Raw genomic sequence first — 13,995 nt, forward strand, 5'->3', positions numbered from 1 at the left:
TATCTCCTGTCTCTGTCTGTACCTGTCTGTCTGTCTGTCTCTCTATCTCACAGGTACACATAAATAGTTACACAAAGTGTAAATTACTTAGGATAACCCAAAAATCGAGACAAAGTGCTATGCTATGCTTGTAGATACAAGGCATAATAAGCATGACTGGCAAGAAATGCACATTTTCACTTGTTCAGGAATCAAGACGTGACGACTCTGCATCATGTGTAATACCTGTTGGTTCTTGAGCAGCTCTCTGAGACAGAGACAAGTAAAGAGACAGAAAGACTGATAAGCAGAGACAGAGATAAACATAGAGCTAGATAAATAGACAGAAACAGATACAGATAGAAACAAGCAGATAGACACATGTTTATGTGTAACTGAAAAACAAAGCCAAGGCAGTGCATGATCATCAAATGTCACTCCACTGCTACACTGTCAGCAGTGGAGTGACTATATATATATATAGACATACGTACAGTGGACCCTCGGGTAATGGCATTAATCCGTTCCAAAGAGCTTGCCTTTAACCGATTTTGGCATTAGCCAAATTAATTTTCCCCATAAGAAATAATGGAAATCCAATTAATCCATTTCAGGCGCCCAAAAATACTAACAAAAAATATTCTTTTTAAAGATTAAATATAGATATACATACAGAAAACAATGATAAATAAATATAAAGCACTAATAAAATGGATAAATGAACATTTAACATCACACTAACCTTTATTGACTCATGGGTGTCTGGAATGGATTAATTGGATTAACATTATTTCTTATGGGAAATATTAACAAAAAATACTTTTTATAGAGAATAACTATAGTTCTACATACAAACTAGGGCATATGAAAACCGAGGTTCCACTTATATATATATATATATATATATATATATATATATATATATATATATATATATATATATATATATATATATATATATATATATATATTATACAGTTTACTTATAAAAGGATGTTAAGAATTAAATTACCTTGCATAACATGGAAATATATTTACAATTATTTGACAAAGGAATAAAATGTGACTCACAATACAGAGCAATTAAGACACCTCCCCACAAGGAGCCCACATATAAAATACTAACTAATAACAGTGAAATGGAAGCTACTTGCTGTTTCTTCATATGCAGGAATTTGGAAACTGTAGTATTACTGACCAAATATGCCATACATTGTGGTACAGTATTGGAAGTGGTATAAACCTTGGTAATAGATACAGACAAAATGGTATCTTTCTAAACCAGTATTGGAAGTAAAACTGTACCTTTCAGTATATTGTATAACGATGAAAATTATTAAAAAAAAAAAAAAAATGACTGCATGAAATTCCCAAAATCCAGATAATTTTTCTGTATACAGCACCAGGGAAAATGCAGTCTGCTTGTGTAAAATCAGGTGGAAGTGCTAAACCCATGGAGATCATACAGTGCCTGGGGAGTTGGAGGCAATCATTTTCAAAGTAAGAGGTGAATAGATCTCCTGCCTTGAAATTAGAGTCCCTCACTGGCATATAAACACCTTATGATCTAAAACACAAGATCACACACAATATTAGAGACTAGCAGAGATTTTCTAGTGCAGTCCATGTAATTGTATTTTAACTACAACACAAAATGTGTAAATTATATTAAATCTGTCCTAATGCCAATGCTGTTTTTTTTTTTTTTACTTCATATGCTTTATCATATTTTTCTATGCATGTTGAATTTACATAAATTTAACCAATTATAACATACATTAACACCAATAAATGCAATAATGCATGAAGGCAACTGTATGCTTTGATGCAGTAACAGGAAATTGGGAACCACTTAGAAGACTGAGGAAGCATGACAGTAAAATCCTGACATTCACATTTTAATGTCAGTTGTTATATGGACAGTCATAAATCATGGTAAAATATCACTGTTTAGGAGGATGGGTTGAATTTAAAGTAGGGCACACATCGAAAACATATCCCAAGACAACTGTTAAAACTTCCTTTCATGATGGAGACACTCACCACATTTATGCTGTACACACTTCTCAGTAGGCAGACATAATTACTGGATTGTAGTTTTATCCCTTACTATATATTACATGACAAACACTGACATATACGGGTCTTACTGTGATATCAAAAAGCCAAATACATGTTAAATATGTCTACTTTGTTACATACTGATATCAGACGAATGACGAAAAATGAGTATATGGATCATATGAAGATTCGTCTCTCCAAAGGAAAACCATTTTTGATGTGACAATTTTTAATATTACAGTATAACTAACCAAGTAGTCTAATGTAATCTTTTTGAAAAAACTGTGCATAATTTAAAATTGCTTAATTTTTATACGTAAAAATTTACATTACTCTTAGTAAACTGCTTTCCTTGGGAGGGGGAGAGGGGTTGAATTTTCATGCAATCCATGTACTATGTAGACAAAGACAACTAAGTCCTCATAATATTCCTGAAGAAGTCACAGTGAATAATAATCTTACTCTTGTGACTGAATGTTGCAAGATGAGGCTTGAACTATAAAAAAGGACAATAAATTACCATATACTTGTACATTATTTTTATAATTATTAATACTGTACTGTAGCATTTAATATAATACAATTAAAATATTACTAAAAAAATGTACAGCACTAAAATTATTTTCTGTAGTTATGATTATTATTAACAGTGTTATACAGTAAGCCCTCTTATAAACAAAGGGTTGTGTTCCTCAAAATCTGCATGTAATACCAAATCACATTATGTGAAGTAAAACATACATATGGGAAAATGCAGTTACATTCCAGACATCTGAGCACACACTTACTGAAATTTATTTTTGACCAAACTGTATCCAACAACAAAGAAAATACATAGACACCAAACATATATTGTACCTTAAATTGCATCTGATGTAATAAACAAAGGAAAATATTTGAAAAAATAAATTAGAGATGGTAATGTATGAAGTATACACTTGTGAATGTTTTAAGATGTTAATGCACACTGAGTATGTTCTTCCAATTATTTTGATACAAGGGCTGTATATAATTTAAGAATCATTTATGCTAGACATCTCTTTTTCTTAATTGAATTTGTGTTTGAGAAGGACATGCCTAGTATGGCCAGTAGACCTACTGTAGTGTTCCTTTCTTACATTAAAATGCTTTTGCTCAGTTGACTGTCTGCAGGCCACCTGGCCTTGCAATGAAAAAAAAACAGTACTGTGCATCATTCCCAAATGTCATATGTTTATAAATATTTGCTTAGATTTATGTAATAGCAAATTTTTCTGTTTAATTTTATGGGTTGCACTTTTCCAAAAAGTACAAAATTACTTAATGTGAGATGGTGGTATAAGGGGATTTACTGTGTTGGACATTGCTATCTATAAATAATATACCCATTATTACCTTTAATACTGTTAAATCATATTAAGAGTAATAATTATCTGTAATAGCAATAATTATAAACATTGCTAATAATAATGCATAATTGTACAGTAATTTCCCATGATTTTGGTGTGTGCTTCAAGTCTCCTCATGTTAACTAATCAAGTGTGAAATTCCTTGTTAAAAAATGTCATTAACACTAAGCTTTGTCTCACCAACAGTTTTATTTTTTCTGCATTAAGCTTAGTTTCAACACAGTTATTAGTTTCACCAACACTAAGTTTAAAAAGCCTACCAGTAGTGGAGTCATTAAAATACAAAACAAAAAATGGGCTGTTATACTAATTTGACACACCTCAATATGACTAGTAATTGTCCAAGTTGTTAGTACAAGTGTTGATGCGATATAGCATTAACAGTGTGAGCATGGAATATGTGTCAACTATTTGGTTTGCGTATTAAAAAGTCATTCTTACAGGAAGCACAAGACCTGGTAATAACTGAAAAATGTATTTCTCAAATATCTGAACTCTTTGGGAAGTAGCCATTCAAATATTTGGGTGCATTACCTAAATGCATTTAAAAAGTATTCCATAATAGCAGCATAAAAAGAAACTTATAGAAATACAGAAATTTTAGCAAGTATATGTTAATGCATGATCATGTTCATAATTGGAAGCTAGATGAGAAAGGCGAATTTACTAAAGAGGCAATAAAGCACATTCTCATTAAATAAATAATATCATTCATGCTTATGAATTACATACATTGCATAATATGCATACCATTCACGCATTCATTACCTTGGTTCAATTTTTCACACGACAAAACTGAGTAATAGTACAGTTATTTAAACATAACTTACATATCTCCATTATACTTACACTAGTTCTAACTAGAGTATGACTCATTGCAGGGCAGTGCAGGTAGGAAGATCAGATTTTGGTATTCAACAAGTCAGTTATGTGCATGCATGCTCTAACCAGGAATATGTTTACATGAAAGTTGGTATACTGCAACCAAATGGTCACATTTACAATAATAAAAGTACAAATATTAACATGAAGCATGACAAGGTTGCTCTGATGCAGACAAAATGTAGGATACTTCACAAGGTAGGAAACAAACTACAACCACATCCTCAAGATCATTACAAAAATGCAAAGCCACAGTTTTAAGTTCACCAAGTTATCATGTAGACAAGACCACATGCAGTGATAATCCTGTGACACATTTACCCACAAATTCTTAAGGAAAAAAAATGCTCAGCTTAAGAAAAAAATCCAGTTTTAGGCTTTTTCTGTCAGTCCTTTGATTGTGACCACCAGATAAATTTATTTTTTTATTTTGAAAAAAAAGATTCAAAATATTGCCATATTATAAGGTACTGAAAAATACTTGAATTACAACTTTAACTTTACTAACACACATCTACATCTTAAATACAAGATGACAACTGGACTTTATTTACTCTTGACTGACACATGAATAAGGTTCCCAGAATTATTAAATAGCTAAACAAGAGGTAAGTAGGTTTGGGAGCAATGGAAGTCATTTTAAAACTTCTAGTTGTCCTAATATTCATATTTTGAATACATCTATGGTTGGTTTGTCATGATTGGCTTCCTATAGCTACATGGAAGAACTGGCAAGAGGCAGAGAATAGTTAGTGATCATTTTACTATGTGCATCAGTAACTACTTCATATCATGGATCTTAACACTTCTCATTGTAATTGCCTTAAAATGTCATGTAAGCACTAAGGCAGAAAATGAGAGGCAAATGATTGGAAAGAAAGGGAATATGAAGGAGACTGGAGGAAAGGGAGGGTGAGAAACAAAAGAAGGTAGGAGGAATAAAAGGAAAATAAAGCCGACATTACACTATTAGTAAATACTTTCACGGTTCTTTTTCAATACCTAGTAAATCCTCATTGAAAATTATATTTTATTTATATTTATTTTAACATCAGCTGATTCCCACCAAGGCAGGGTGGCCCAAAAAAGAAAAAACTTTCATCATTCATTCATAATTCTGATATTAAGGCCTATGATTCATCTGACATTGGGTCACATTAACAAGGTGGTGAGGTTCAAGTGGTTTGTGCCTAGGTGGGGTAGAGACCTCTTCTCTGGAAGGGGTGCCACTCTCCCCACACAGGGTGCTTTCTTAAGAGCACAACATATCTTTACACATAAATGATGAGGCTTTTGCCCTTTTGTTTAAACTGCTAAAACTCGTGGCCAGTGACACAGAGCGAATAATGATTGTGGAATGTAAAAAACTTAGAATTTTAACTTATTTTGTGATTATGCTTTATGCAATATGAAAATGATTTGGTCACAACTATAGGAAGTTGATATGATACTGTAAATTTCATAATGATGGGAATGGAATAGTGTATGTCTAAAGCACTGAATAACCAAACAGTTTTGAGCATTATAATGTAAATAAAAGAAATAGGCCCATGATATGTGGTTCTTCTCTACGGTTTACTTAGTGTTTACTGACAGTACTTGTGTTTCATGTGCATCTCCCTCACTCTTTAGTCACACACTACCACTAAGCACAGATTTCCCCCTCCCCCCCCCCATGTGCACTAGCCCTATACTGCCATGAAGCATGAATATCTTTCTCGTACACTGTAATTCAACACTGCCACTAAGTATGAGCACCTCTCCCACTTTGTAGTCCTACACTGCCACAAAGCATTAAGGTATATAAAATACTTACCATCATCAAGGAGTGTCATATTTACAAGCGAAATCTGAAGATTCTGTGACACTTCACACAGAACTTCTTAAGAAACACATGGTATTATGAATTAACTTTGCTCAAACATACATGGAAACACTGTGCGCTACTTTTAGACGAGACCATTCAACTTAAAAACTAAAATTGTCTTCATTTATCTCTCCTTCCTGAAGAACTCTCACTGGTTCAAGTCATCTTGGTCTCTACTTAGAGCTTTGAGGAACTCTTGATATTGCTGGCTAGTGAGTATCTGCTCCTTGGATCCAGTGTGACGCCTCCGTCGATACCGTGTTTGACTAGTAGCTTCAATACATAACACAGCAAAGGAATTGTGGCAGCTCATACGCTCCTGACCCAGCAAGCGCTTCTTCAGCAAGGAAGAGGCCAGACCTATAGTCTCTTGTGATTCACTGTTCCAAGCATCGCAGTAGGAGGACAAGGACCTCTCTCCATCCAAGTTGGAGCCGTGCCACACATACTTCTGGGACCTGGGAAAGAATTAAATGTTGAAAGGCTAGTTTCAATATTTAATCAAATTTAGCAGAAGTCATGTTCAGAAATGCTAAATCAAGTTTTTTTTTTTTTTAATATATCATTCTGAAGGCCTGCCTTAGTGAAATTTGAATGGAAAATCATAATCACACATTTTGGTACATCTTTTCAATAATCCAAAACTCTAAATTACAGGAACTCACTCCCAAAATCCAGAGCATATCCAAATTTTATTTAAAATTTGGATATGCTTGTTTTTGAAACCAAGCTGTAATTCATGTCAAAGGGTAACACCAGAACTTTATTTTCATAATCATCATGTATGTACTTCTATATTAAACATTGAACATTTTCTTTGTTTTTTGCATGAAAGAATATTATTATTATTATTATTCTATTGAGGAAGAAGCACTAAACCCACAGGAATCAAACAGTGTTTGGGGAATGAAAGGCATGCATGTTTAATTTATGGAAGGGCAAAACAAGTTCAATTCCTTGAATCAAGAGCCTCTTACCGGCTTACAAATAAATATGACATTTTTAATTTGTTTCTTGGATCAAACCTGAATGTCTTACATTTCCTAATCACTGTATGCGTCTTATCAGTTTTGCACTTAATAAAAATGATCAGCAGAAAAACAGTAATGCTACTAGAAAATTGTGCAACAATGGCTGTTTTAAAGATAGCCTTTAGGCACTGTATACATACAGTATACCAGTGGATAAAATATACAGTAGAGCCCCGCTTTATGGCATTCCGCTAATACGGACATTTCAAATTATGACCAAAACTCTATACGGCTCCCCCACCTGACTTTCTAATACAGTCACCGCTCCCCACCTGGTTTGTTTACATTCTTTGTGACCTCCGTGAATACTGCGTCTCTCCATTATGTCTGAAAACTTTTCAAAATTTCAAGTGTTTTTAAAAACTATTTCATATTTATATATATTCTGATAATTATACTTATGTATACCTGTACCTAAATATACTTACACACTGTGCTGGAGTGCAGGTACACATTAAAATCAGTAAGAGTGTCTTATGTCTCGAGATGCCATATTAGTAATGATAACAATAGTACTCAATAACAATCACCATGTCTCATTAAATGTTATATATTACATTAATACATTTTCATTAATCTACCTATGATTTTTTTTTTCCCAACAAGTTGGCTGCCTCCCACCTAGGTAGGGTGACCCAAAAAAAAAAAGAAAAATCCCCAAAACGAAAATACTTTCATCATTCAACACTTCCACCTCACTCATACATAATCACTGTTTTTGCAGAGGTGCCTAGATACAACAGTTTAGAAGCATACGTATATAAAGATACAACATAAAAAGTGACCTGAAATAATATAATAAACTCTCTATAGAATATAATATCAGGGCCCCAATTATATATATGCCATCTTGTTACACATCCCTCCAAACTGCCAATACAGTGGACCCCCGGTATTCGATGGCAGCGGTATTCGCTAAATCCGGTATTCGATGCATTATATCGCAAAAATTTTGCCTCGGTATCCGACCGAAAACCCGGTATTCGATACAATTCGTACGAGACGTGTCCACGTGTGGCCTGAACTGCCCCGTGTGTGCCAGTGTTTACAAGCCAGCCAGTGTGCGTGCACCTAAGGATACATTCGGTACATTCCATATTATCACTGTTTTTGGTGCTTGTTTCTGCAAAATAAGTCACCATGGGCCCCAAGAAAGCTTCTAATGCCAACCCTTCGAGAAAAAAGGTGCTAATGACTATTGAAATGAAGAAAGAGATAAATGCAAAGTACGAAAGTGGAGTGCGTGTGTCGGAGCTGGTCAGGTTGTATAATAAATCCCAATCAACCATCTCTACTATAGTGACCAGGAAAACGGCAATCAAGGAAGCTGTTCTTGCAATAGGCGCAACTGTGATTACGAAACAACGACCGCAAGTGTTAGAAAATGAGAGACTGTTATTGGTGTGGATAAATGAAAAACAGATAGCAGGAGATAGCATCTCTCAAGCAGTCATTTGTGAAAAGGCTAGGCAGTTGCATGACGATTTGGTAAAGAAATTGCCTGCAACTAGTACTGATGTGAGTGAATTTAAGGCCAGCAAAGGTTGGTTTGAAAGATTTAAGAATCGTAGTGGCATACATATTGTGATTAGGCATGGTGAGGCTGCCAGTTCAGACCAAAAAGCAGCTGAAAAATATGTGAAGGAATTCAAGGATTACATAGACAGTGAAGACTTGAAACCTGAACAAGTGTTTAATTGCGACGAAACAGGCCTGTTTTGGAAGAAAATGCCAAGCAGGACCTACATTACTCAGGAGGAAAAGGCACTCCCAGGACATAAGCCTATGAAAGACAGGCTTACTCAGTTGATGTGTGTCAATGCTAGTGGTGATTGCAAAGTGAAGCATTTATTGGTGTATCACTCTGAAACTCCCAGAGTGTTCAGGAAAAACAATGTCCTCAAGGCTAATTTGTGTGTGCTGTGGAGGGCAAACAGTAAGGCATGGATCACTAGGGAATTTTTCTATGACTGGTTACACCATGCATTTTCCCCCACTGTGAAAAATTACCTAATTTAAAAGAAATTAGACCTTAAGTGCCTCCTGGTATTAGACAATGGCCCTGGTCATCCTACAGACTTGGCAGAGCGACTTTCTGGGGACATGAGCTTCATTAAGGTCAAGTTTTTGCCTCCTAATACCACTCCTCTCCTGCAGCCCATGGACCAGCAGGTTATTTCCAACTTCAAGAAACTGTACACAAAAGCTATGTTTCAAAAGTGCTTTGTAGTGACCACAGAAACTCAAATGACTCTAAAAGAGTTTTGGAAGGATCACTTTAATATCCTCAATTGTATAAACCTTATAGGTATGACTTGGGAGGGAGTGACTAAGAGGACCTTGAACTCTGCTTGGAAAAAACTGTGGCCAGAATGTGTAGACAAAAGGGATTTTGAAGGATTTGAAGCTAACCCTGGGAATCCTATGCCAGTTGAAGAATCCATTGTGGCACTGGGGAAGTCCTTGGGGTTGGAGGTTAGTGGGGAGGATGTGGAAGAGTTGGTGGAGGAGGACAATGAAGAACTAACCACTGATGAGCTGCTAGATCATCTTCAACAGCAAGAGGCCACACCTGAGGAAATTGCTTCGGAAGAGGGGATAGAGAAATTGAAGAAGTTGCCTACTTCAAAGATTAAGGAAATGTGTGCAATGTGGCTTAAAGTGCAAACCTTTTTTGATGACAATCACCCTAACACAGCTATTGCAAGCCGTGCTGGTGACTATTACACTGACAACGTTGTGAAACACTTTAGGAATGTCATAAAGGAACGGGAGGTACAGGCCACTATGGACAGATAAGTTGTGCGACAGAAGTCCAGTGACTCTCAAGCTGCTCCTAGTGGCATTAAAAGAAGAAGGGAAGTAACCACGGAAAAGGACTTGCTACCTCAAGTCCTAATGGAATGGGATTCCCCTTCTAAACACTAACACCTCTCCCCTCCTCCCATCCCATCAATCATCACCAGATCTTCATTAAAGGTAAGTGTCAATTATTCTATTGTTATTGTAATTATTCTATTGCATTAAACTTAATATTTCATGTAGTATTTTTTTTTTCATGCTTTTGGGTGTCTTGCACTGATTAATTTGATTTCCATTATTTCTTATGAGGAAAATTGATTCGCTTTTCGATATTTTCGGTATTCGATGAGCTCTTGGGAACGGATTAATATCGAATACCGGGGGTCCACTGTATCCCAAACCTCTCCTTTCAAGTGCAGGCATTTGTACTTCCCATTTCCAGAACTAAAGTCCGGCTATATAAAAAAAAAAAGCGGTTTTCTGGATCCCTTCACTAAATATTACCCTGCTCACACTCCAACAGCTTGTCAGGTCCCAAAATCCATTTGTCTCCATTCGCTCCTATCTAACACGCTCATGCACACTTGCTGGAAGTCCAAGCCCCTCGCTCACAAAACCTCCTTTACGCCTTCCCTCCAATCTTTTTGAGGATGACCCCTACCCTGCCTTCTTTCCCCTACAGATTTATACGCTCTCCATATCATTCTACTTTGATTCATTCTCTCTAAATGAGCAAAGCACCTCAACAACCCTTCTTCAGTCCTCTGACTAATACTATTATTAACTCCACACCTAATTTCCACACTTCAAATTCTCTGTATAATATTTACACCACACATTGCCCTTAGACAGGACAATCTCCACTGCCTCCAACTGCCTCCTCACTGCAGCATTTACAACCCAAGCTTCACACCCATATAAGAGAGTTGGTACTACTATACTTTCATACATTCCCTTCTTTGCCTCCATAGATAACATTTTTTGTCTCCACATATACCTCAGTGCACCACTCACCTTTTTTCCCTCATCAATTCTATGATTAACCTCATCCTTCATAAATCCATCCATCGACACGTCAACTCCCAAGTATCTGAAAACATTCCCTTCTTCCATACTCCTCCTCCCCAATTTGATATCCAATTTCTCTTTATCTAAATCATTTGATACCCTCATCACCTTACTCTTTTCTATGTTCACTTTCAACTTTCTACCTTTACACACACTCCCAAACTCATCCACTAACCTTTGCAATTTTTCTTTAGAATCTCCCATGAGCACAGTATCATCAGCAAAAAGCAACTGTGTCAATTCCCACTTTGTATTTGATTCCCCATAATTTAATCCCACCCCTCTCCCGAACACCCTAGCATTTACTTCTTTTACAACCCCATCTATAAATATATTAAACAACCATGGTGACATTACACATCCCTGTCTAAGACCTACTTTTACTGGGAAGTAGTCTCTCTCTTCCACACATCCTAACCTGAGCCTCACTATCCTCATAAAAACTCTTTACAGCATTTAGTAACTTACCACCTATTCCATATACTTACAACATCTGCCACACTGCTCTCCTATCCACTCTATCATATGCCTTTTCTAAATCCATAAATGCAATAAAAACTTCCCTACCTTTATCTAAATACTGTTCACATATATGCTTCAATGTGAACACTTGATCCACACATCCCTTATCCACTTTAAAACCTCCTTGCTCGTCCGCAATCCTACTCTCTGTCTTACCTCTTAATTCTTTCAATAATAACACTACCGTATACTTTTCCTGGTGTAGTCAGTAAACTTATTCCCCTATAATTTTTACAATCACTTTTGTGCTTCTTCCCTTTATATAAAGGGACTATACATGCTCTCTGCCAATCCCTAGGTACCTTCCCCTCTTCCATACATTTATTAAACAAAAATACCAACCACTCCAACACTATATTATCCCCCGCTTTTAACATTCCTGTCATGATCAAGTCAGTTCCTGCTGTTTTACCCCCTTTCATTTTATGTAATGCCTCATGCACCTCCCCCACACTCACATCCTGCTATTGTTCACTCCTGAAAGATGTCATACCTCCCTGGCCAGTGCATGAAATGACCGCCTCCCTTTCTTTGTCGACATTTAAAAGTTCCTCAAAATATTCCCGCCATCTACCCAATATCTCCAGCTCCCCATTTACTAACTCCCCTACTCTGTTTTTAACTGACAAATCCATTCATTCCCTAGGCATTCTTAACTTGTTTACCTCACTCCAATTTTTTTTCTTGTTTTCATAAAAATTTCTTGACAGTGCCTCTCCCACTCTATCATCTGCTCTCCTTTTGCACTCTCTCACCACTCTCTTTACCTTTCGTTTACTCTCCATATACTCTGCTCTTCTTATAACACTTCTGCTTTGTAAAAACCTCTCATAAGCTACCTTTTTCTCTTTTATCACACCCTTTACTTCATCATTCCACCAATCACTCCTCTTTCCTCCTGCCCCCACCCTCCTATAACCACAAACTTCTGCTCCACATTCTAATACTGCATTTTTAAAACTATTCCAACCCTCTTCAACCCCCCCACTACTCAACTTTGCACTAGCCCACCTTTCTGCCAATAGTCGCTTATATCTCGCCCGAACTTCCTCCTCCCTTAGTTTATACACTTTCACCTCCCTCTTACTTGTTGTTGCCACCTTCCTCTTTTCCCATCTACCTCTTACTCCAACTGTAGCTACAACTAAATAATGATCTGATATAGTAGTTGCCCTTCTATAAACATGTACATCCTGGAGCCTACCCATCAACCTTTTATCCACCAATACATAATCTAACAAACTACTTTCATTACGTGCTACATCATACCTTGTATATTTATTTATCCTCTTTTTCATAAAATATGTATTACTTATTACCAAATTTCTTTCTACACATAGCTCAATTAAAGGCTTCCCATTTACATTTACCCCTGGCACCCCAAATTTACCTACTACTCCCTCCATAACATTTTTACCCACTTTAGCATTGAAATCCCCAACCACCATTACTCTCACACTTGATTCAAAACTCCCCACGCATTCACTCAACATTTCCCAGTTATTTTGCCAAATTTCTTTTTTCTAATCATGGGCCCTAAGAAAGCATGTGCAAAGGACAGTGCTGAGAAGAAAAAGAGGATGATTTCCATGGAATTAAAGCAGGAAATCATAGATAAACACAAACTAGGTGCGAGGGTTAAGGACTTGGTGAGTGAGTACCAGCGTAGCAGTTCTGTGATATGTACAATACTAAAGCAGGAGTCTATAAAGGCTATAGCGGGCAGTTTTTTATTGAAATGCCCTGCAGATGAAAGTGTGAAAATCACGGAGAAAAAGCCAAAAATCTGTGAATAGTGAAGCGAGATAAAAATAAAAATTGTAGCATTAAGAATGTAGCAATTAAGTCAATCGATTAAGCGATAGAAAAAGGTCGAAACAAAATAAACTCCTGACAGTATACGCTGCTCTGCCTATCTTTTCCACCATCAACTTTTGCCAGCATTTCTTCTCCAAGGTAAATGGTGTATGAACACCTTCTTATAAAGTAGTAATCTAATGCAGTTAGCCTCACAAACTCTGTTTTCTCTTATACTAACACCCTTGAAGGGGAAGGCTGCGAAGAAGTTTTCGTAGTGGGAGCTAAAATGCTCTCAACCAGTCTCCTCTGCCACTGTCACCACTAGCCACATACATAATGACATATTTTATTCACTCTAGAGTATATATCAGGTTTCTATGTTATTTATATTGTTCAATATGTCATATTAAATGAATTGTGATAGATAAATAAGCCGTAGAGTTGATATTAGCATCATACTGAAGTATTTTGTCATGTCTCCTAAGAGCAGGAATTCCACTGGAATGGATTAATGGCATTTCAATTAATTTAAATGAAGAAAATTGACTCAGCATACGAACAAATCGGGATACGAACAAGGTCACAGAATGGATTA

At 36.3% G+C, this 13,995-nt stretch overlaps 1 protein-coding gene across 9 annotated transcripts in view; it reads right to left on the reverse strand.

Moving 5' to 3' along the window:
- Positions 1-992: 992 nt before the first annotated feature.
- Positions 993-13,995, reverse strand: part of LOC128688281 (collagen alpha-1(XVIII) chain) — a 472,640-nt gene continuing 459,637 nt past the window's right edge. For all 9 annotated transcript variants that reach the window (XM_070086587.1, XM_070086585.1, XM_070086589.1 and 6 more), the window contains one exon: positions 993-6,635. In XM_070086587.1, the coding sequence (XP_069942688.1) occupies positions 6,326-6,635 (310 nt within the window). In that variant the 3' untranslated portion in view covers positions 993-6,325. The remainder of the gene's footprint in view (positions 6,636-13,995) is intronic.

Source organism: Cherax quadricarinatus, chromosome 19, assembly GCF_038502225.1.
Source record: "Cherax quadricarinatus isolate ZL_2023a chromosome 19, ASM3850222v1, whole genome shotgun sequence".
NCBI lineage: Eukaryota > Metazoa > Arthropoda > Malacostraca > Decapoda > Parastacidae > Cherax > Cherax quadricarinatus.